The sequence below is a fragment of the Notothenia rossii genome (assembly GCF_949606895.1).
Source record: "Notothenia rossii genome assembly, chromosome: 7".
Lineage (NCBI taxonomy): Eukaryota > Metazoa > Chordata > Actinopteri > Perciformes > Nototheniidae > Notothenia > Notothenia rossii.
Genome location: NC_136905.1, coordinates 26,866,850 through 26,891,939, shown reverse-complemented (window position 1 = coordinate 26,891,939; position 25,090 = coordinate 26,866,850). Strand labels below are relative to the sequence as shown.

At 40.0% G+C, this 25,090-nt stretch overlaps 4 protein-coding genes across 8 annotated transcripts; 3 read left to right on the top strand and 1 right to left on the bottom strand.

The window, feature by feature from the left end:
* The first annotated feature begins 1,036 nt into the window (after positions 1 to 1,036).
* Positions 1,037 to 4,494, top strand: ncoa7a (nuclear receptor coactivator 7a). The gene is made up of 6 exons (XM_079694552.1): positions 1,037 to 1,210; positions 2,120 to 2,266; positions 2,373 to 2,525; positions 2,642 to 2,737; positions 2,987 to 3,060; positions 3,211 to 4,494. Exons 1-6 carry the CDS (start codon positions 1,073 to 1,075, stop codon positions 3,347 to 3,349), a joined length of 747 nt encoding a protein of 248 aa, XP_079550678.1. The 5' UTR covers positions 1,037 to 1,072; the 3' UTR covers positions 3,350 to 4,494.
* A 3,470-nt stretch (positions 4,495 to 7,964) lies between these two features.
* Positions 7,965 to 10,748, top strand: hint3 (histidine triad nucleotide binding protein 3). The gene is made up of 5 exons (XM_079694353.1): positions 7,965 to 8,317; positions 8,786 to 8,903; positions 9,123 to 9,192; positions 9,614 to 9,740; positions 9,830 to 10,748. Exons 1-5 carry the CDS (start codon positions 8,186 to 8,188, stop codon positions 9,875 to 9,877), a joined length of 495 nt encoding a protein of 164 aa, XP_079550479.1. The 5' UTR covers positions 7,965 to 8,185; the 3' UTR covers positions 9,878 to 10,748.
* LOC307047398 (actin-binding Rho-activating protein) lies at positions 10,154 to 13,338 on the bottom strand. Of its 5 annotated transcripts, none has more exons than XM_079694350.1 (3): positions 12,845 to 13,226; positions 11,918 to 12,297; positions 10,154 to 11,245 (listed from the first exon to the last, which is right to left on the bottom strand). In XM_079694350.1, exons 1-3 carry the CDS (start codon positions 12,906 to 12,908, stop codon positions 11,198 to 11,200), a joined length of 492 nt encoding a protein of 163 aa, XP_079550476.1. In that variant the 5' UTR covers positions 12,909 to 13,226; the 3' UTR covers positions 10,154 to 11,197. The 5 variants fall into 5 exon arrangements, with proteins under 5 accessions (XP_079550476.1, XP_079550477.1, XP_079550478.1 ...); XM_079694351.1 differs by having other exon boundaries at positions 11,929 to 12,297; XM_079694352.1 differs by having other exon boundaries at positions 11,978 to 12,297.
* A 28-nt stretch (positions 13,339 to 13,366) lies between these two features.
* trmt11 (tRNA methyltransferase 11 homolog) lies at positions 13,367 to 25,090 on the top strand. Its single transcript, XM_079694347.1, has 13 exons — positions 13,367 to 13,516; positions 13,869 to 13,934; positions 14,047 to 14,120; positions 14,278 to 14,359; positions 14,462 to 14,554; positions 14,643 to 14,777; positions 14,867 to 15,023; positions 15,133 to 15,213; positions 15,644 to 15,808; positions 15,957 to 16,029; positions 16,547 to 16,681; positions 22,616 to 22,736; positions 24,833 to 25,090. The coding sequence occupies exons 1-13, from the start codon at positions 13,439 to 13,441 to the stop codon at positions 24,971 to 24,973; spliced, it is 1,401 nt and encodes a 466-aa protein (XP_079550473.1). The 5' UTR covers positions 13,367 to 13,438; the 3' UTR covers positions 24,974 to 25,090.

Here is a 25,090-nt window from a genome sequence, read left to right as displayed (position 1 = left end):
TTCAACCTCTATTTTCCAAAACAGGGGCTCCTCCTTCCTATTCCTGTAATCAGCTTTCGTCAGCCCAGCATGATTAATGCCTGAAAACATTCAAAGCATGCTTCACTTTCCTGCTATTCCTGTCCAGGCATGACTCACAAGATAATAGAGGTTTAAGAGTGCCATTCTTTAACTTTTAATTCGATTTATTTCTCATGAGAAATAGAGAGGTTGGGCCAACTGTCATTATTGCTCAAAAGTGAAAGCAGCAACATACTGTATGATTGATCTGACCATACTGATCTGAATATGTTATGTATTTACTGGATAGCAGATAAGATAATGTATACAGTTATCTGTTTATTTATTTTCTGATACAGTAGGTAATTGTAACCTCCAATATTTCATGATAAAAGCCCTTTGCTTTTCAAGTTGAACACTAATGCTTTTAGCGAAATCAGGCTGCATACTACACTCTAATCATTTGAGGTACAATATAAAAATGTAATTTCTTCTTTTACTTCTACAGGGTGGACCATTCCAACACTTTCTTTGTGCAGTTGTTCCCACAAATCTACACTAAGGGCAACAAGAGGCATCGCAAACTCCGCTTCCTGTTCAGAGAGAAACACCAGAAAGGCTTTCTTGTAGTGGAGAATGAGAAGGCTGCTGTGATCAACAAGCTCCTCAGTGACCCTGTCGACCCCACTGCTAACAACTGGGAGGTAAGATTTGCAAAAATGCACACATGCTGTTAATATGTCACAAAATCCCTCTGTGGCTCTCTGACGGCACACAATAAACTCCACAAGTTTATAACATTCCCGTGTAGTATCTCTGACTTACAGTAAGTGAGGCCCTAAAGTGCTTGGCTGTTATCCCAGAGGTTGTGGGCAAACCCACTCTCTCTATATATGGACATCCTATCTCTAGTACCCTCCTACAATCCCAGAACCCCGCTTAACTTTCCAGTTCCAAAGAAAGGAAACTGTTAAATGTAAGAGACAACCAATGAGAGGCCCCTCCACCACAGTGTCAAACCAATAGGGTTTCTGACACAAAGGGTGGAAGTAGACCGAAGGAAACATAAGTGATGAACACTGGCAGATTTTTGAGAGCAGACATGTGGATTTGCAGAGCACAGAGCTCGAAAGCAGAAACTATGAAGCTGCTGCCAGATAATATCAAGGTGCTTTATTTTGCCAGTGACTATGTGGAGCCGTATGTTGAGGTATGTAATCTTGTTAGATGTACTGCATTTATGATGTAAAATGTTTCTTTACTTTGGGTGGAAAATACATTTTTGTAGTTCCTGATATTATTGCATAATTGATACTACATGTATTTTGTGAATGGTATTATTATGTTTTATATATCGCGGTTATCGCCAATGTCTGTAAAATTTAAACAGATATTTTTCCATGCATCCTTACACAAGTTGTGATCCAGCTATCCAGTTATGAATGATTTTGTTATGAAGTTTGCTTTTCAAGTCTGTAATGGCGCATTTCCACTGCAGCGTGCAGCACGGTTTAAGCGTGCCGTGCGAAACCCGGCCCGTTTTTCTTTGCGTTTCCACTAGGGGTAGTTCCGGCTAACGGGTACTGTTTCACAGTTTTTCTGGCCCTCCAAAATCCAGGTTCTTTCCGGGCCAACAACCAGGCTGAGTCTGGCTGAGTATGCTAAACTAGAGAGAAAATCTTTTTTAAATGCGTGTTTTCTGAATGGAGATCGGCTAAGCTAACGCAGTATATGCTCCGACTGTCCACACTCACAACAACGGCCTACACAGACATAAATAAACCAGCGATTGTATTCACCATGACACAGACAGTCTGTGGTTTGTACTTGTTTAACTTTTGTCTAGTTTCTGAACAGATACGAGGAGCTGTGAGCTCTGAGTGGTAACAACTAACGGCTGATGTAGGTTTTCTGTGGTTCGCATTTAAGATGACGTCACGGCTCCGCCTACATTGCGTTACTATAATTACTGTCCCAGCTACTAAACTGTAATGGAAACGCAGCATAAAGTGAGAGGCCCTGCAGTGTAAATGCGCCATAAATGAATCACTCAACCACAAGTTTCTGTATGTGGTGTGAAGAAAGCTTTCGTTTAGTTTCATTTTGTGTCCTCCTCCAGATTATCACAGTAAAGGACCCCAAGCGGCGCCTGAGTCTTTGCAGCTCAGGGTACTCGGAAGAGCCGGATTACCAGGAGGAAGTTGAAGTTGCTCTTCCTGTCCTGAGCGACGACAGCCAGCTGTTTGAAGACCACCATCTGGAGAAAGTAAGTTATATCCGGCCTCATTTAGAAATGATCTAAATACACAATTTAACAACGATTCCTGCCAATTACATATGAGACCTTTTAATCAATCTAATTTTTCCTACAGCTTACTGCTCACATGCCAGTGAGGACCCAGGTCCATCCCTGGCAGCTGGTCTACAGCACGGCCATCCACGGGAGCAGTCTAAAGACTCTGTACAGGAATATGGCGGGTCTGGAAAGCCCTGTGCTGCTGGTCATCAAAGACACACACAAAAAGGTTTGCACCTTAATCTTAATCTTTACTCGACAAGGCCTTTCTTCAAATAAATGTATTCAAACTGATTATTAAATATGTGAGTACTCCTTAATGACCCGATGTCTTGGTCCTTGCAGGTGTTTGGGGCTTTTTCTTCCGATCCATTTAAAGTCAGTAAATACTGCTACGGCACGGGAGAAACCTTCCTGTTCAGCTTCAATCCTGACTTCCAGGTAAGAGTGGACTTCCACTTAGTGTGGTTAAAGAATCTTATCTATCAGCAAGCCTGATTATTGGTGTATTATTATTACCAGTAAAGTTTGCAACCATTTAAGGCAATTCTCTGTAATAGCTGCTTAACAAATTCTCAGGAAATATTATCTGTCAGAAAAAAACATTTTTGAGGAGCAAGAATTACATTTTACTTTTGAAACGTTTTAACAAGATTGAATGTAAGTGTAATGTATTTTCATTTTGTTCAGGCATACAAATGGAGCGGTGAGAATTCCTACTTTGTGGGCGGCAACTTGGAATCTCTGCAGATTGGCGGAGGAGGGTAAGTAATGCGGTTATTGACCATAATATATATAATAGTAACTTTAAGTGCTACCTATCGGATATCTGAGACTGCAGCATCTAAGAGCATAAAACATGATCTGCTATAAAAGGTTTTGAAATTAAAGTTGTATTATTTCCTCTTCTGTAGGGGTGGATTTGGCCTGTGGCTGGATTCTGATTTGTACCACGGCTCAAGCTTCTCCTGTCCCACCTTCAACAATGAGTCTCTCTCCACCAAGGAAGACTTTATTGTACAAGACCTCGAAGTCTGGACTGTGAAGAGATGATGGTAGAACATCTTAGAAGATGAGCTTAAAACAGAAGCAGAAGCCTCTGTCCTGTTTGGAGTTAGAACATGCCAAGACTTCAAGGAGCATGTGTGGTTTAAGCCACTGCTGTAAAAAACCTGCTAGAGTAGCTGCTATCATCGGTGTAGCCGGTTAAGATCAGCCCACATACATTAGAAGCCTGTTCTAGCGCTTCTCTGGCTGTCTGTTTCCGCTGGCTCAACCTGTGCCTGTTAAAGACAAGAGGCAATCCTGCAATCCAGGGTGCTGCTGTCTTAAACTGCAGGCTATTCTGGATGCTGCTTAGACCAGTCAGCAACTGGCGCTTTAAGCCCTACATGCCATCCTTTTGCTTTGGGAGCATTATAATACAAAGTTCACAGTAACACTGTTGAACAAAAAGTGTCTAACTACTGCAAGCACATTCAGCATTTTAGGGAAAACTATTCTAATTTTCTTTCAGCCATGTGTGTTTGAGACATTTCAAAAAGCGTGTTTAAAGTATTTATCTGCGTGAAAGTTGGTGTAAGAATAAGTGTACACATATTCTATTATTATGACAAACAAACTTGAAGACAGAAAGAGACAAAAAACTAAACTAAAGGGCACATTTTTCACATTCTGTTAAAAAGCTTCAACAGATGCACTCTGGAATATGTTTGTAATTTGTTTTTTTTCTATCTTAAAGCTCTTGTTTTAATGTTGTCGATTTTGAAAACTATACTGCTGCAGTTCGAACCACTCAGGTTAAGAAAAGTTAATGATAGAGTTGCCCAACAAACTTCTTTACTTTCTGTGAGGTGTGTGGTTATAAATATAAATAAAAGAAGAGACCTCCACTGTTAACTGTCACTTCCGTTTTCGGAAAGTCTCACCTGTCTGCCTATTTGCATAAATAGACAATATTAAGTCTTTTACATGTTTTTATGTGAATGTTATTTAAGTAACATCCAAAAAGGAAAGCAAGCTACATTTTTGGGCTGTTTGTTTGTTTGTTTTTTAAATTGTTTGTATGTAAACCAGAAGGTGCTGGTACTGCATGTGTCATTTTGTGGAACCACATAACAATTTTGGCTATCCTTGCAACAAACAATGTGTTCATAGCTTTCATAGTTTATTATGAATAAATCTTTAAAAAAACATAATCTTTTCCACTGAGTAGCCTACACTGTTTTTTTTAAATGCAAAAACAAAACAAAAACAGGATTAGACTAGTTTGAATTGTCATAGTTTTGTGACTCTCATTCTTTATATATACAGTCCATGCTCTCATCACAAACTGATGTTGTGATAAAGAGAACAACCACAGAGGCCTTTTCCTGATAAATAATCACACAAAAACGTAAAAAGGGGATGTAGTAGACTGTAGATGTAGAAATAAATGGAACAATTGTAAACTTGCAAACAACATGTTTGCTGTAAATGTTCAGGCAGCTCAAAGCCTACTCAACCATCAAAGCTGCAACGCCACAAGCTTACAGGACACCATGCAAGGAAATGATCCCGTTCAATGACCTGCACACTCCTTAGTAGATTGCGCATTTACTATTTGGTTTAACCAAGGCGTTAAAACATTCAAAGACCTTTATATGCACAACACATTTGCCTCTTTCCAACAGCTATCTGATAAATTTGCACTACCTAGGCAACATTTCTTCAGGTATCTACAGATTCGCAGTTTTGTTAATAATAGATTTCCTCAGTTTCCTAATCACCCAACTGATTCGCCGCTAGACACACTCCTTACTAATAGTGATGTGTCGGTCGCGAACAAGCCGATTCTTTTGAACGGCTCTTTGGTATGAACGAGGGGAACCGAATCGTACTTGGTGAGAGCCGTTCTTGTTATCGTTCAATTTTTAGTCCGCACTCACTGCCTGCCAAAATCCACTCGCCTGTTAAAAAGCTTGATTTTGTTCCCCAAACGTATTCTGTGAAGACCCGCCCCTACTCTGATTAGTAGGTTTCAGCAGGAGGAGTGAGATGGGCTGGGTCTTAACGGAATACGCGAGAGAGAGAAGTCATAACAAGTGGTACAGGACAGGTAGACGACGTGTTTTTCGGATGGAAAATGAGCCAAACGCGAAAACGCAGAAGCATTTTGATGCACTTCAACCAAAAAAGCACACCATTTGTAAAGGCAACATATCCTTTAAAGCAGGGCCAACAAATGATCTCCATCGCCACTTAAAAACACAGTATCTATATTAAGAGTTGCGTGAATTTCATTCAAGGCAATGCAACTTTATTTACTTAACACATACGGAGGGTAAATTCAAAGTAGTACATTCACGGACATGAATGACATGGATATGGCGCCACCTTGTGTCGTGTTTACAAAGCAGATTATTGACATTAGGTCTGGCAATACAGTCAATCATTATCCTGGTGATTATTTCACAGACAAACCAAGTAACCCCGCCAAAAAAAACGGCTCTTTTGAACGGCTCTTTTGAACGGCTCTTTGAAAGGAACGGAGCCATAAGATCCGGCTCCCTTCAAAGAGCCATTAATCCCATCACTACTTACTAAGCTCAGGCTCTCTAAAATATATAAGGAGGTGGACCCAACTTGTGACAGATGTAGCCAAGCACCGGCGAGTCACGCACACATGTTCTGGTCTTGTCCGGTCTTACACTCTTATTGGACTGACATCTTTAGATCACTGTCAGAAATCACTGGAAAACCGATCGCTCCTAATGCCATGACCGCACTGTTTGGTGTAACCCCACCCACATGGCAACTATCTTCTCTGGAGACAGCCTTCATAGCCTTTGTTACCTTACTAGCCAGACGCCTGTTATTGCTCATGTGGAAGTCTCCAACATCCCCTTCACACACCTTGTGGTTAAAAGAAGTCCTAAATTCAGCCAAACTCGAGAAAAATAAGGTGTATACTGAGGGGCTCCCTGGGGAAATTCCACAAGATGTGGAACCCCTTCTACAAGTATATATACGGGAGCTGGACATGCCGGATGTCTTTGTACAACAGGGTGGTGGACCTGTGGTGTTAAACTGTGATTAGTGGGCGGCTGACTGACCAACAAGTGCTATGTTTTTTATTTATTTTTTATTTCTGATATATTTGGTCTTTTTGTTCCATTTATGCACATTCTTTGACCTCTACTTCTGCTTTAAGTTATTAATAATTGACTTAGACTCAGAGCCTTTAGATTTAGATTTTTATTGTATCTTTTTGTTGATTTTTGTCATGATGCAGTCCATTTTTTTTTTTTTTCCTTTTTTTTTTTATCCTGTCGGACCCAAATCACATTGTTGTCATCCTAATTTGTTTGCCAACTGCTATTGTGCTGTTTGTCTGGCTGTTTGTTTATAAAAAAAAAAAAAAAAAGTAAAAAAAAAAAAAAAATGACCTGCACACAAACAGAACAACCTAAATTAGGATATTAATACAGTACAATTCAGAAGAAAAGAGGAGGTTCTATGCCTTAAATGTCACTGTTCATTGGCGCCTTGTTAGCCCTGGAAGCTTCACACACTGCTCACTAAGAAAACACATGCAAATAAACACAACACAAGCCAATTTGACAACAATTGCACAGCATTTACAAAACAAAAACTTAAAAAGAAAACATAACAAACTACACAGTTGGCCAGCAATGTGCCATACCTGGGACAACGGGAGCTGTCCCTGAGGGAAAAAGCACATAGCCGTGGGAACATGTTTCAAATGGGGGGTGCTGTGGGGATGACACCAGGGCCGGTTTTGACCAATTTGCTGCACTAGGCAAGATTTTAGCTGGCAATGAAAAACCTCTACAAAAGACTAATACACTACAAAAAGAGAAACGAATTGATATGGTGGACAGCTTATATAAAAAGGCTTCAAATGTATTTAGTATTGCATGAACATGTTGAATTGGGGGGTGGACTTCAGATCCTCTAAGGGGGTCCGGGGGTGTCCCCCCGGGAAGATTTTTTTAACATTTTAAAGTAAAATACTTCAATCTGGTGCACTTTGAGCGCCCAATTACTAGAGACTGATCTAGGGGATACAACTCTAAACACCCATGTGAAAAAGATCGGTTTGTATGTGAACATAACCAATAACCTACCATAGCCAATAACAAATAAATGTAGGCTAACTTGTTTTATTTTTGTGGTTCATGTATATCTTATTTTACCAGTTAACATTTATTTATGCATATTTTTAAATCTCTCCAGTTTTAAACAATATTTTTGGTTTACTGTCCTATAGTATACATTGGAATGATTTCAAACCTGTTTTTATTTATCCTAATAATTATAAAGGTGTCCCTTTGAAGTATTTGCTTACATAAATTGTGATCAAAACGTTTGAGACCCACTGAGATAACTTAGACTAAAGTGAACTATCTAAACCCTCAGAGTCCTTTACCTCACTGAGCCTCTCAGTCTGACAGGACAGAACTCTCTCTCCACGTTATTGTAGAAACAGCTTCTTATATCCGTTAGCGCAGCAGAAGCTAACAACAATCCCCGCCGGTACATCTTGTGGAAGTGCAGATCCTCTGTCCTCCACCAGGGGGTGCTGCAGCACCCTCAGCACCCCTACTTCCCACGACCCTGAAAAAGCATGTATTTTTTCAGATAATTAGCAAAAGGCTAATGCTAGGTCAAACAAAATGACCATAATTCCAAAAAAGGGGGGGCGAAAAGTTAGAAAGAACTGTAAAATAAGTCACCATACGTTATATATTGAACCACGTCGCTCTCTGGTGGCAGCATTCGTCCCTTACAATTGCAATCTGTAGCGACACTCTTTTAGTTTCCCCTTGTGAGCTCGATGAGCTCTGGGATAGACTGTGAAGGACTTTCTGTTGACAGTTCACAACAATGGCAGAAATCGAAGCAGCACAACCGGCTGATGTTTCCAAAAGTAGCAACGGCCCAGCTGAAGGATATGAGAAGAAATGCATTTTCTGCAAGATTGTAAACAAAGAAATGGGAACGGAGCTTCTTCACTGTGTGAGAATATGGCAATCATTAAATAATGTTGAGTGTCAAGCTAGCTAGCTTTAGCCTGCTGCCTTTGCAAAACACTTGTGTTAATAAGCAGTCCTGTGACAAATAGTGACTTTGTGAATATATAGCTAGAGTTGAAGTGTGATTTTCTCTGAGACCATCTTAGTTTACTGAGCAATTATTTTATATTGTTAATGCTATTGATTATAGTTGTCTGCTTGTGTTTCCCCTAAGGTTATTGTTAACGTATACATTCATTGTGTCTACTCTCAGTGGAGCTTTCCATTTTAAAACCACAGCTGTAGGAGAGATAAAGCTTAAACGATGTTTACCCGGGTAACTGACATGTAGTCAAAAACTAAGGTTGGTTCTTCAGTAAACACTTTAGTTTCACCCTACTACGCTCCTTCTATTCCTGAAGCTGATCCATTCATCTGTATTTGATGACTTGATTATTTCTCTCTGCTGCAGGATGAGGAGATCTCATGTTTCAGAGACATCAAACCTGGAGCTCCTCACCATTATCTGATCGTACCAACCAAACATGTAGGAAACTGTAAATCACTCAGCAAAGAAAACGTGCCTTTGGGTAAGGTTTAGCTACACTACTACTGCTACTATTGCTTATGCCTGTGTAAGGGTTGCTCTTGGAACTATTTACAGACTGCTGCACTTTATAGCTAACTAATAATGTGAAGTGGAACTTTTAACTTGTGTTAACTATTTGCCACTAAATTAAATATGTTGCTGTGCTGTATTTTTAATGGGAAAGTGTATTATGCTCACAAGCTTTGGTTATCATACCCAGTGAAGCGCATGGTCGAGACAGGGAAGGAGATCCTGCAGAAAAACAACATAACAGACCTCAATGATGTCAGGTAAGCTCGACTCAGTGGTACTTAGTTGCTACAATGGGACTATGGGAAAACATTCCTTAAATGTCAGTGATGCACCTTTTGTCACTTGATCAGCAGGTCATGGTCCAGGTCAGTATGTCTGTTATCAAATAGTGTCTGACGCATTATTTAAGGTTTATTTTCCCTTTACAACCAACCACCACAATAATCATCACTGTGACTGTCAAATGAACAAGCAAACAATCAACAGTGATACAGCTCAAAGATAACAAACATTATACTATCAGTACACCCTAACAGTATCCCAATGGAAGTGGATAATCTTCTAAAATAAATAGATAACATATCTTAAAGGGGCACTTAAACTGTTTAAACTTTTAAAACTTATAATATATTAAGCTAGTGAGCATGTGTGCAATACAGCTCTTTCCTTTGTCTGCAGGTTTGGTTTCCACTGGCCCCTGTTCTGTTCTGTCACACACCTACACCTTCATGTCCTGGCGCCTGCCAGTCAGATGGGCTTCATGTCCCGCCTCTTCTACAGACTCAACTCCTATTGGTTCATCACAGTAGGTTCCACCTTCAAAAACCTGAATCTGCAAATTTTGGAATCAGCAGTTCAGACTTTTATTAAATCAGACATTTTAATATTTTGCAGGCGGACCAGCTGATTGAGCTTCTCAACTCTAAAGGAGACACAAACTGATCACACACCTTCAATACTTACAGTTCTTGACTTTGAACTTCTGCCTTCTTGAAGATGCCATGTTTGATGATACACACTAACATTTATTAGCTGCTGGCTTGTAATGACAGTATTTTAAACTTGTGACATATTAGTAATGGAAGCCAAATCCTGTTTCTTGCTACTTGAGATGTGTTAGATATGACACACATTTTTTTTCCAATTTTTTTACAGAAGAAGATCATTCAATCTTTCTTAATATCGGACGTAATAAAAATGCATGTATTGTATGGACCAAGGAGCAAACGGTGATATTCACCTATTTCAACTATTAACACCAAAGCAGGCATTCTTTTTTTTTTTTACTGAATGTGAATGTGTTTTGAGTACAAGAATATAAATCCCATATGAATAACAAGCTTTTTTGATACCTTGATATGCTTAATGATTTGGAAATCAGATTTGATGCATGTATAACTGAGAAAAAGTATAAGTAAGGAAAATGATTTAGTGTTATTCATATATTGATAAAACATTTTGGACAGCTGTAAGTTCCTCAGCTATGTTAATGTATTTATTTAATGATATACAGAGTAACATCTTCATTAACTATGTACTGTAGGGCTCCTTTACAGCAAAAGCAGCTAAGTATTAATGAGCTTGACAAAAAAACGAGGCATTTGTTTAAAAATGACATTTGATTTCATGAAATTCTGAGGATTTTGGAAGTTAATGATTTGAACTAACCTGTTGGTGAATGAAGTGAATATGTATGCTATGACGAAACTGCTGTATACTAGGGAATGTAAAGAATACACATCATACTGTATACTGTATGATGTTGTATGCACTTTAAGAATTAATTTAACTAAGAATAAATAATAAATTGCCAGCTCTCAGTGTGTTTCTAATGCAGTGAGTCCGAGGTATCCGTTTACTCCTCTCTTCAGTCATTATGTTAACTACAGCAGCCAGTGCTTACAGTTCACAAAGCACCCACAGTAACAGCATAACAGACAGGGCGCTACTCAGTTTATTTCTTTATTATAATACCGAAAGCAGTTATTGCACATTTAACAATCTACTACTGCCTTATCCTAAGAAATAACTTTTACAAGCAGCATTTAATATGGCATTTATCAGTCAGTGCATAGCTTATAGTGTATTTCATTTGAGCAGCATTTGTAGTTTATTGTACATCTATCTCAGTGTGGTGCAGGTGTACGAAATGTCAAACCGTAAAGGGTTAAATTACAAAGCACACTTGTAATAAATTCATGCTCTCAAGCACGCTGGGATCAAGTTCATCCTATAGCACCATATTGTCTGTCACAGGCAGCCTCATGTTCTCTTTGGCTTTAGTTCAGGCTCATCAACCACGTTAGAAACCTAGCAAAGGGAACATAGTGAAAGGTATTTGTTTGGCAAAGATTTGATAAAGCAACACAGAGAAATGTAGTCAGTGAAATAGTGTAAACATGAAAATTGTAAACATTTTGAAGCCATTTAGAATACATATTAGGTTGATTTGGTAACAATATCTTAGCTGTGTCATCGTCAATCTGTTTTTCTTTATTTGTGTTTTTTATATTTTATTATTTTGAATAAATCTTGTTCCAGAGTTTTCTTTTTCTGCACTTTTTACATTTTTAGAAGATTGTTTGTAGCATGAGGAGAAAATATGTCTCATACACTAATGTAGGTGTTTTCCTTGTGTGAGCAACTCAAATCAAACATTTCTGTCTTAATAGGAGCATTATTACATAACTTAAATACAAATATTGCAATCTTTCTGATATCTGAATACCACAGTGAGTGCTGCCATGAAGTAGCTCTATACAGTACTTGCCACTCAATATACTGCATGAAAGTTGAATGAAGGCATAAATGTTCTGATCACGGCAACAGAGTGATAACTGCATGGTCATCCTTCCCTTGCCAAAGCATCTCCCCCTCAAAGTCAACCAGCCTCTGCTTCCTCGCTCTTATAAGAACCCCCACCAGTTTATTAGAGATGGTCACATAATGCTCGAACAGTTTCCTAAATTCTACGGTCACCACCTTTCCATCACCTCCTCCATCCCCATCTTTGTCTCCTGGCTCCCCAATGTTCCTGATCACCTCACACAGCTCCTCAACTTCTCTGCTTATATTTGTGTGAGCATCCTTCCCCCTCTGCTCTGTCATGGAGCCCTGCAGGGGTTTCCCGTAGTCATCCTGGCCTCTCTGAGGGGCCACCACACTGGGCCTGGTGCCGTGACTGAAGGGGTTGAGCTTCTGATACTCCCGGTGCTCATCGGACCACTTCTGCCAGTTCTCTTTCAAGCCTTTCACAGATAAAATGCACATTGCAGCTTCATCGCAAAACTGATTGGAATTGGGGACGTCATCTTCAGTTTCTATGATGGTGGTGCTCTGGCTGCTCGTCCCCATCACTGTCTCTAATGAAGAGAATATTCCAAAGCTTTAACTGGTATGGTATACAAACATTAATGCAATGTTATCACTCAATGAATATTAGCCAATTGCTGTTTTCATTCAATTGTTATTTAAAAGCCAACTTCCTTAAATAATCTACAAAAAGTATGAATTTAAAGCTTTACATTATTTATTTATTTATAATTATTGACGTTGTCCTGTTTGCTGGGTTTCTCTGATTTAGCTGTAGATATCTGCATATCAAGTTATGGTAAGTATTGACAGATGTAACCCACAACAACAACAACAACAACAACAACAACAACAACAACAACAACAACGATACAATTCATTTAAACTAAAGAAAATTAAAATCAATAATTATTCAACCTGCTTTATAACATAACCTATGTCTTCACAACCTATCAGAGATTTGGAGTAAACAATTATAAAACATAATTCAACTCAAATGTCACTCACTGCCTCGATCCTCACTTCATCTGCAATGAGTTGTATTTTATCCAAAGTGCAAACAACACACGTGTATTAATACTGCAGTAGCCTACTCACCGCTGACAGAAGCAAGAGTGCCGATACTTTTCTCTCCTGAGGCAAAAACCGCTCTGATGAACATCTGTCTCAACCAATGGCGTGTTTGAGAAGCTCCGAACAGCCAATCACTGTCCAGATAGGGCGGCAACAACAAGGTGTCAAGTAAAGCAGATTACATCGTGAGGGGAGTTTATTCTAGGAAGGAATAGATGATAAAGCATAGATATATGTGTTTATATATATATATATGTGATACAGCGAATACGACTGAGTGAATGTTGACAAACAAATGATTATAGGCACGACGGTTACTCTTTTGGTAAATCACGCGAACCAACCAACTTTTTTACAGTAATATTTTCGGCCAGTCTACCAATTTCATTAAACAGCTCAAATGTACTGCAGCAATAGTAAAGAGATTGGTTTAACTGCCTTTAGACAGTATACTATACGCACATAAAACATACACATTCCACAATATAATGTCAAACAACGTAGTTACACTGAAAGAAAATAGCATGCCTTTCCATTTATGGTAATTTGGTCCCCAATCGGTACTATTCTTTAGCAGCCCTGGTTTCAAGCCGGACGTATTTTGAATCCGCAACAAACATGGCGACCTCCACCCGTCAATCATGCCTCAAGTATTTGTTACATCTTGCCCAAGATAATATGGACTTCAGGTTGCCGGTAATTTATATAATTATTCTCAGTTTCTGTCTGACTATTACGAATGTTTATAGTTCTTTGTTTGTAAAATCTGTCAGAGAAGAGTCCCTCCTCACGTGGTTTGCTGCGTTAGCTACATGCTAATCATATATCACTGTATATAGATGCTAACTGTCAAATCAGTGTGATAACGTTTAAGATTTGATGTCACGCAAGAATATCACACTTACACTCTGTTTTTCCAGCTGGAACTACATATGTGCGCCTGTGTTATTTGGTTAATTCTACAGGAATCCCCACTGATATTACTCATGAAGTAATATAATTACTCATGAAGATTATATTGAATTGATTATGATTTGTGATCTTGCAGGAGATTAAGTCCTTGCTGGCTCTCAGGGGAAAGCCGTTCCATTCTAGTGGACACTTCCAAGAAAAGGTTTGCAGATCAAAAGCACCTATTACAAATCTTTATTTTCCAAAATCCAACTGATACATTTATTGACTTTGATGGTTTATGATGAAGGTTTCTTCTTGTCTCTTCTCTCAAGACTCCTTTCTGGTGTCTGGATGGGTTGTCCGAGGAGGATGTCCGCGGCGTAATGGCCAGATCTGTTTGTGCAAAGTACGTTTTAGTTGTTAAGTTAGTTTATTTTTGCTTTATGGTCTTGCACCCGTAGTAATGCAACAGCCTAAACATGCAGCATATAATGGCATCCATCTGAACATGTGTCACAGTAGTCAAGATTTAGCTGTAATCTGTGCATTATCCTTGCTTTCAGGTCTGCCTTTGAACTTTGGGGCCACGGAAAAACGCACAGTGAGCTCAAAACATCCCTCTTGAAGTACCCAACAGAGAACATGGTTTGTGATGCTATGGTGTTGGACAGACCCTGTTGTTGATATAAAAACAAACATGTTGTAAGCTAATATGTTTATTTTCTATTTGTGCTCTTCTCCTTATAGTCACCATTCATGCGCAAAGGCTCAACTTACAGAATCAATGTGTACACTTTCAACAAGACTCTGGAGTTTGAGGACAGAATCAAAAGGATTGATGTGAGTATTTAGATGTCCTAGTATCTTTGATTGCCTTGATGTATTTATATGTGTGTGCAGGATGTCATGTTTTGTATTTTTCCGCCAGTCCATGGACTATCTTCCGTTTGAAGGGACAGTGAACCTGAAGAGCCCTCAGCACATCTTCTGTTTGTTGGAAGATTACGGCACAGACCCCAACGACATCCCCGAGCATCCTAACTACATCTATTTCGGTCGATGGGTGAGATACTTTTGACATTTGTTTGCATTCAACTGATAAGAGGTGATCTGCAACTAACCACTGTTCATCTTTACACGCTGCTGCGACAGATAGCGGATGGACAGCGGGAATTGATTCGCTCCCACAGCGTGAAGAACAGACACTTCATAGGAAACACCAGTATGGATGCTGGACTATCATTCATCATGGCCAACCACGCCAAGGTCAATAAGAATGACCTTGTCTTTGACCCCTTTGTTGGCACAGGTGAGATGATCCTGTCAATGACTCTCACTCAAATAAATAGATATATAAATAATCACTTAAGAGAAATCTTTGCAAATTAATTTTTTTTTTGTCTTTTGATCTGTTTCAGGCAGCCTGTTGGTAGCATGTTCTCATTTTAGAGCCTACGTCTGTGGAACGGATATAGATTACAACACTATTCATGGTAGAGGTAAATCTACTCGGAGTTTCTTTTCTTTTCTTTTCATCTTAGGGTATGTTTTAATTCCAGCTTGCAGATAAAACCTGTGCAATTATTCACGCAATAGTTGGGTTTCATCATTCATATCTTTATAACACTAATATACCACTGTATCTATTGTTATACACATGTTTACATTTGTATTGTTGTAGTACAATGTGCACCATTTTACTTAGCTTCCTTTACCTTCTTTTTGCACATTTAAATTTAACTTGTTATGTTTGTATAAAATACAAATATTATTATTCTGTTTTATTTATAGATTACATATTTATATAAAGTGTTCTGATTCTGAGATATTGTATCAGGTCATTTATCCGTTTCACAACCAACATTGGCCGGAACCTGCTCTGAATTTCTGATGCTATCCAACATTTCTCAAAGTGCCTTCCTCTTTCAGGTCGGTCAAGCCGTAAAAACAAGACGTGGCGAGGACCTGACGAGAACATCAGAGCCAACCTGCGGCAGTATGGAACAGAGGACATGTATATAGACGTCATGGTGTCTGATGCGTCCAAGCATGTGTGGAGGGAGGCGGCTCTGTTTGATGCCATCATCACTGATCGTAGGTCTTTAGTATTAAAAACTTGTGATAAATCAATAGCTTTTTTTTCACTGAAGCAGAGTTGCAGCAAGCATGTACTCTAGCTACAAAAGTGCAAAATATTAAATTGGGTATCATAATGGGATAAACTATTTTTTTCTGACCTCAGCTCCGTATGGTATCCGTGAGTCCACAAGGAGAACGGGCTCTCACAAAGACGTGACCAAACCCCAAGATGCCATGTAAGTTCACTTGATGCTCAAAACATACCAATATTTGTTGCGTTGCATTAAGTATCACTTATTTACTCTAGTTAGACTTTATTGTAATCTAGTACCATAATTTTCGGACTATAAGCCGCACCTGAATAAAAGCCGCAGCAGCGGCATACCACTCTCGGTTCCACTTTTACTTTTGCGCGCTACCTGTCTCACTCTTATCCGGCCTCCAGCTTTTCCTGCTGGAACCCGCCGCTTAAAGGTGGGGGTCCGCGGACCGGTCATAGAGCCCATAGAGTTAAAGGTGTTGGCCGTTAGCTGTAAAAATCCATAGATTAGCCGCACCGTTATATAAACCGCAGCGTCGAAAAATAGGGAAAAAGGCGCGGCTTATAGTCCGGAAATTACGGTAAGTAAAATTGCCTAATTACGTGGACTTAAAAATAGGAAACACTTTGAAATGTTTTGTATCTTTTGTTAATGTTGTGGTTTTTTTGCCCTGGTCCAAACTTGTTTGTGTTTCTTTGATTCTTCTGCCCAGCTATGAAGAGTCTCACGTCCCTGTTACTCAGGCGTACCACCTGAGTGACATCTTCACAGATCTGTTGAACTTCTCCGCCCACCACCTGGTTTTGGGCGGGAGGCTGGTCTATTGGCTGCCTGTCTACAGACCAGAGTGAGTATGGAGACTTAAAATACCTTATTTAGCTTTATTGGGTGTCCCTTTTCTGTAGTGTGTTGTAGGTTTTTCTGCATGTAAATGGTCTGCAAAGGCTAAAATCCCAAAGTGCACGCCAGAGGATGTCTCTCTCTCACACACCCCATCCCTCCCGCCTGAAACGCCTTGATTGAACTCCTTTGATTTCGGCGACATAGTGGCTGCATCTCACTTCTCTTAACTTCAATCCTTGCGTCCCTCACTTGCGTCTTTTCCTTGGGAAAACCACGAAAAGGGAGAAGAAGCAGGGAAATTAGTTTTAAGAGCAATGGGACGTCCTTTCCTCGGAGCGTCACGTGAAGCGACGTCCGTTTGTGATGAGGCCGCACAGCTGATCGTCTGACAGCAGCCATCTCTGTCCCCGTTTTTTTCAAACACCCCCACCTCTGTTAGTACACATTTACATTACATTACATTACATTGCATTTAGCTGATGCTTTTTTCCAAAGCGACTTACAATAAGTGCGTTCGACCAACAAAGTACAAACTTGAAGAAAACAGAATCATATAAGTACATCAGGTTTCATAGAGCTCAAACATTTCAAGTGCTACTCAACTGGCTTTAGATAAGCCAGCCCTTTATTAGTATATAAGTGCTTTGTTAGTAATTCTATCGCTCGAAGTGGAGTCGAAAGAGATGAGTTTTCAGTCTGTGCCGGAAGATGTGCAAGCTGTCTGCTGTCCTGATTTCAATGGGAAGCTCATTCTACCATTTTGGAGCCAGGATAGCAAACCCACGAGTTTTTGCTGATGGGAACTTGGGTCCCCCTCGCAGTGCGGGTGCAGCGAGCTGTTTGGCTGAGGAAGAGCGGATTGCACGTGGTGGGGTGTACGGTTTAACCATGTCCTGGATGTAGGAAGGGCCAGATCCATTCGTAGCATGGTACGCATGTACCAGTGTCTTGAAGTGGATTCTAGCAGTTACTGGAAGCCAGTGAAGGGAGCGGAGGAGCAGCATGGTTTGGGAAAATGTTGGAAGGTTGAAGACCAGACGAGCCGCTGCATTCTGGATGAGCTGCAGAGGTCGGATGGCACATGCAGGTAGACCAGCCAGGAGGGAGTTGCAGTAGTCTAGGCGTGAGATGACGAGAGCCTGGACCAGAACCTGCGCTGTTTTCTGGGTCAGCTGGGGACGTATCCTCCTGATGTTGTAAAGCGTGTATCTGCAGCAGCGGGTTGTAGCAGCAATGTTTGCAGTGAAGGACAGTTTGTTATCTAGGGTCACACCTAGATTCCTTGCAGTCTGAGTCGGGGAAACAACAGAGGTGCCGATGTTGATTGTTAGGTCAAGAGTGGGACAATCTTTTCCCGGAAGGAAAAGCAGTTCAGTCTTGTCAAGGTTGACATAAACATTTGTATCATCTGTTGTAGACCCAAATAAATAAAATAAAATAAGAACTCATTCTCAAAAAAGATAAACACCATTCTTAAAATGTATAAACGAACAATAGTTTGATTAATATCGATTAGAGTGCACAATATAAATACAATTATTGAGAGAAGAAAAAGAGATATGTTATTTATCAAAACCAGTTGGATTAACATTCATTGGATTGTCCACTTTGTAGTTCAGATATATCACATATTTGTAACTAAATTATACATTAATTGAAACAAAACACAGTATAAACTGAGGAGTGACTCCCGTGAGTTTCATGTCTTTTCTTCACTCCGCTGGTAAACTGCTTTCATGTCAAGAAGCAACAGATCAGTGCATGTGCTGCATCGTCCAATCAGTGAGCGATACACAGTAAGCGGTCGGGGCGAGTGGCTGAGGATTTCACCGGAGGATGGTCTGGTGGTTCCTCGATATTGCTCCTCGATCCTCCAGCACAAACAAGGGCAATAGGACGCTACTGAAGATGGAGCAGAAAAATCAACTTCCGATGGGACAGAGGAGCGAGGAAATGAAAAATAAGAGAAGTGAGAAGCAGCCAGTGACATCACTAAGTAGCACTTGCACTTCTATTGGCTAGCTCTCCAACACATCATATGTTATAGAGTAAGGGGCGGGACATCTCTAAGTGGTTGATCAGTCACAACAGAGCCGGCCAGCTAACCAATCAGGGCAGACTGGGCTCTGATTTCAGACAGAGGTTGAAACGAGGTGCTGCAGTACAGGCAGTATGAGAAAAATAAAGACCTTTTGAACATTAAAGCATGTAGAGGCACAAAACACAAATTTATGATCCTGAAAATACGCATAATAAGGCCCTTTTTATTGTTTGCTGTCATTGGCTATCACAGTGCCATCCAGCACTTTAAAGCTTATTGATTTCTGTTAGAAGTAAAGTCAAACTGGGTCTTTGACGAATGTATTGTTGATTGTTCAAACCAATGCTTTAGTGCATGTAGCTGTATATTTCATTACTAAATTGGACGTTTATTCTGTCCTTATTGGTTTATATTGAGAACTCCTCCTGCTGTTGCCTCTCTCAAAATATTAATTTGCATCAATAGGGGGCAGACATAAACCAGAACTGCACGAAACAGGCTTCTAGAAAGGGCAACATACAAAATTGAAAATCTTTTTTTTGACCGGATTAATTCCCACAATTTTGAACAAAGACTTATTATAATGTAAACATGGTTAGTTGAAAGACGATTAATTTAGAGTAGTGTAAATTAAACACATACAGTAACGGGTGTCTATGTATGAATTAGTTGAATAATGAGAAACTAGTTAATGAGCTGCTTAGTGCTTTTAAAGACCTGGTGCTGTGTAGATGTTTCAGTCCAGCAGACTGGCACACAAGGACTTTTGCACCCTACCTTTCCACTTTCTACCCTCCAGCATTTCCCCTCCAGCTGTAGAAATATTCCATTCCCGCTCCTATAAAACCTTGTCCACCTGTGTGAATTACGGTGTTTATACAGAGAAGTATACAGGTGTGTTGAGGTTTCCCCGCTCGTACAGCTGCTTCCCAGTAAACCACAACTGTCGGCTCCTTTGTATGTGGGCTCCACGAGACGGCTCTTCTGAAACAAAGTTGTGCATTGTTAAATGTTCTGCGCACTATAGCACAAAGTGAAGTGCTGACTCGGAGTACAGGTGTTTGACAGTAAAGGTGTAAACCACAACACACAGCGGATGTTTGGGGAAGGAACAAAAATCCCTGCTGGGCTTGATTTACTTCTGGTTGCTGATTACAAGACCAGGAGGAGATGAGATAACCATTCATACTAGTTTTATAGTATGTGAGAGGAAAAGCAAGCAGACTGTATCTACTCACACCTTGCAGATATTTTTCCCTTTGTCTCTGTATGTAAGCATCGGAACACATGTGTGTGTGTGGTCTTGCGTATGGGCCCATGCATACATTTGTGTCATCATGTTCACACATTTGTCTTTGCTACTCATCTACCAGTGCCTGTCAGAGTGCTGTGCCAAAATAAACGTCTGAGGTCAGGCAAGGTGTGTGTGTGTGTGTGTGTGTGTGTGTGTGTGTGTGTGTGTGTGTGTGTGTGTGTGTGTGTGTGTGTGTGTGTGTGTGTGTGTGTGTGTGTGTGTGTGTGTGTGTGTGTGTGTGTGTGTGTGTGTGTGTGTGTGTGTGTGTGTGTGTGTGTGTGTGTGTGTGTGTGTGTTCGTATAGTTGTGTGTGAGTGTGTAAGCCCAGACGTAGCCTGTCTCCTGGGTCTAATCTGGGGCTCTACGGGGGAGATATCGTGTTTCTGTCACCCCCACATTTGTGTGTATCTGCGTCCATCGCTATGGTAGAAACAGTGGGGATTGTGTGTGTCTGTCTGATTCAAGAGAATGGGGAGGTTTGTGTGTGTGCGCGATGACAGGTGACACAAAGTCCTGTCAGCAAACGACGTCGTCTAGACCAGGCCAGGCCTCTTAAACTCTCTTCCCTTTCTCCCTTTTTTAAAAAATAAATGAAAGAGGAAAAAGTATCAAGACAGATGATGTTAAATCAGTCATCGCAGCCATAAAATTACCTAATTACAACATAAACAAGTGAAGAGAAGAAATGAAGCGCTTGTATTGTCAGGAGTAAGGGGATATGTGTGAATGAGTCTAAATGAGCCATGTTTTTTATTTTTAGGTCATCATTTTTCACCTTAGTATAAATGTCTGGACGTTTTTGAATTCATCTAATGATATTGGACATTGAAGCTGCATGCCACTGCTTTTTTTATCAGAATATGCATGTGTTAAAATTGAGAGCATAAATGTGCTTGATTTTGAAATACTATGGGACTAATGATATCAATTTAACATTAATTTGATCAATTGTAAACCTGTGTTGTGTAAATACAGTATACATCCTATAACTATTGAAATGTGTCCTGTGGGATAATAACCTCTAAATTATTGGACAAAGCAAAGGCAGTTACAAGGCCAACAAGTTCAGTACGTTTTGATTAAGTGTGACGAATAAAGCTGTGAGCTGAGTTCTGGACAATAACGGTAATGCTGGAATTCACAGTAGTTGCGACCACAGATGTGAATGCATCTCCACCTTATCTTTTTTTCACTGTTCATGTTTACCAGTGGTGAACCGTGTCTATCACAACTGGACCTTCTAAAGTACCCTGGAACCGAGGGAAACTGAAAGAATACGCCCATTGGCTACAAATCAATATATGATTGGTTGATCAAACTGTCAATCAAAACGTAAAACGTTGGTTGAAGGACATTCTTCCCAGAGACCCAGAACAAGATCTGATTGGTTGCTTTTTTTTTCTAACACAAAACCACTGAAATGCGTAGTGCATGGACCGAGGAAGACAAACAAATCAACGTAACACTGTAATATTACAGATCAACAACACAGATACGATTCTCATTTATTCATTTTATTTACGTTTTATTTATATAATTAATTTGATGATTTATCTGAGTGTTCCATGGTATTCTCTGAATACCTTGAAGGCCCTGACGGTTCACCACTGTTGTTAACAGTCAGATTAGCAACTTGAACATCTAGAATGTAGAGGTTCAATAATTGATGTCTATGCCTGGATTATTTCACAAGTAGCCAGGTATCAAGCTAATGTTCAGCTTATAAGTAACAGAATTGGTACCTAGTGTGTTCTGCCTCTTTCGCTTCCTGTTCAAGTCTGCTCAAGACTGATTGGTCAGTATTGTTCCGACAACAAACGAAAGTAAAATTCCTACCATGCTAAATGTGAGCTTCCAAGTGTCCAACTGTGTCTGCAAAAAGGTGGGGAATATTTGGCGACCAACAGCTCCAAAGGAAGATCTGAAGGTGAAAAACAACCTGGCCTCGGCTACATGTTAACACTAGCTCAACATGTCTGGCTCTTCACTAATGACTCCTGATTGACAGGAGAGAATTATCACCTGACTGCATTGCCGTTGGTCACCCTGGCGACCAAACATCCTGTCGCCGCAGAGGCCCACATGTGGCCATGGCAACAGGGCAGACAAACAGTGACTGGCAAATCTGGCCGTGAGGTGCTCTGCTGCTATTGTGATGCCGGCTAGGAGAAAGTGCTACTGACACAAATATGCAAACACATACATCATCCGCTGTTAATAGGCCCTAACCTGGCCTAGCTAGTGATGACTGAGCCAGCAGTCAACCTGTCAGCCCAGAGTCACTTTTTCCACCTTCATCTTCGCAATAAATGAGCTATTTGGTTGTTGGGAGAGAAACAGAATTAGACACGGAGGGAGAAAGGAGAGCCCTTGGAATGGGTGGCAAAGACAGTTGGCAAAGTTAGGTTGTAATTTTGACAGGATTAGTCTGTCTGTATCCAAGCAGCCTGTTTATGGCCTCCAGACAGAAAGGAAGCTCATTGTTTTCACATTAAACATTCCTCTCATTTAGCTTTTAGGTGTTATTGAAATAGATTTTTTTTTATCCTTTGTTTTTGGACGCTTGTGTTTAACTGTGAGTGTGCATGTTGTCCCCCGTCCAGGTACTGTGTTGAGATGGTGCCTCTGAACCCATGTCTCCGGATCATCAGCAACTGCGAGCAGACGCTCTCCAGCCATACCTCACGCCGCCTGATCACCATGGAGAAGATCAAGAACCCTGAGGTGTGTACCTTTGCGTTTGAGGGGAAACAGTTGATCAATGAGTTGGCAACTATTTTGATAAAGTTATTACATTGCTTATTTTTTCAAGAAAAAACTGAAAGTTCCAGTTTCTCTTATACAGGCATTTGTTGCTTTTCTTTGTTTGAAGCACTTTCAAAAAGCCGGGACTTTTGTACAATATACAATTATTACTATGCTAACATATTGAGTCATAATAATTAATAGAAAAAATAACTGGTAATCATGAATAAATAATACAAAATTAAGGTCATCATACATTTCCAACCAAGTTTTCATGAATGCTAGAGTTTGACTTTGTTAGGTTAATTTACATACACTGTAACATATCTGTTTAATAACTCTAATATAATTCTTCCTAAAGGAATTGTCTTTTTTTTGTCCGCACAGTGGCACAAAAGTAGCCTTTTTTTAGTTACAGTGAAAAAAAAAAAGGCTCATGTAGAAAAAAAAAAACATTTTGTGTTTTTCATTTGTATGTGTCTAAAGCTGTAAAATGGACTCGTATCTCATTTTAGTGGTACATCAAATTGGAAGCACAGCTTTTAAATGTACTATACTGTTATAAGTTGAGGTTCCATAATATTGGAGATCTACAAAGTACCAGCCTGTGTGTTTGTTTGTGTGAGCATGAACAGATATGATTCAGTTTCTGTATATTGCTAGCATGTGAACCGGCCAGTTCATGCATTTTTTTTTTTCATGTGCACTTTATATAATTATTTGTATACGCAACCACGAAAGTATGTGTCATGTGCATGTATGCAGTACGCACATCTGTGTGTTTTTTATTATCTCGATGGAAGTGATGGTGTCTCTATGTCTCTATGTCTGGGGTAAATCCTCGCCATCTGGCTGTAATTGACTCATTTATTTTATACTGGAACCCTAAATGGTTTAATCACACATCGTATGGAAAACAATCCATCTTTGAATCTGACATCCATTCCACTTCAAAACCCCAAATTGCTCCCATAAAGGGCCCTGTATGACACGCACACACAAACACACAGCTGTTTGATCTTATCTGACTGCTGTCTCTCTCAGGTTGCACAGTTTTCCCTTTCAATCCGCATTCCGCACCTCTCCTCTCTCAATCACCAGGGTTCACAGCTTGGTGTTTGTGAACACCTAAATGTGTTTGAATGCCTACGATGAACGTGCATGTGTCCGCACTGTTTCTTGACTATAGCGGGGCACGCCTAATTGCTGTAAGACGTTTCCTGTTAAACTCCAGTAAAACATCTCAGAAACCTCACATTTCCTTATTTATAGAGTGTGACAAAATGTGTTTGGTGACCATACTCGTTTGCCCATTGTATACTAAATGTGTGTAATCCTACACCTGTATGGTTAATTGGTTATTCCGAATGTTAGCAGTTGTTTGTCCTTTTGTCCCTCTGTCCTTATCCATTTGGGGTTGCGTTGTCAGTTTCGTTACCCCGAGTTTTCCCGCAGAGTGGTCATGGAAATAGTTTCCAGGTTGCTTGGCAGCATCAGCAAGCAAAAGAGAGGTGTTGCTGACAAATTACAGGCCCAGCATCGGAGTCGTCACGTCCAACTCAACTCACCTCATTATTCCTCTTCCCAGCATCTCTCTTCCTCCCTTCATCCCTCCGCTGACCAGCGGCTACCTTACAGCCAAGACAAACTGTCTCTCTGAAGGGATTCATAACAGTTCATATACAGTACATGGTTCATATTCACCAGCAGTCTTGTTCCTATATACAAACAGTGAAATGTATGGAAACCATGTGATGCCAATACTGAGCTCGTGTAAATTGCTTAATTAACTGGAAAAGTTAAAATGTTTAACTTGACCCCTAAATAACCTTGGTAATAGTATAATGTAAATTATTTTGTCTCAGTACATGCTTCTTTTGGCGGGAAAAGCTATACTTTTTTTTTTAATAAAGTTTTTAACAACAAGCTGTCAATCTCAATAGCATATATATTTTAGATGAGAATAAATACATGTATTCCACACTTAATATGATGTGTGAGAAGTTCTCTATGTTTCCTTTCTAATAACTAGGGCAGTTTGGTACAATAAACTGTATTTGTCTGTCTCTTTACAGGAACTTGACAGCCTGGCTTATCTAGCAGACCCACGCTTCAGCCCTTACCAGGGACACAATGCCTTCAGAGAGAAGTATTTTAGCGGAGTAAACAAGAGGTCTGGCAAGGAGGACAACAAAGCTGCTGTCAATGGAGAGTGAATGAAGCAATTTCCTCAACATGAAGTGTGAGTGTCTTTTTATAGATTAAGGAAAACAAGTCAACACCAGTGGACTCAAAGATGGGAACAAACTCCTCACTTATTTCTTATAATTTTT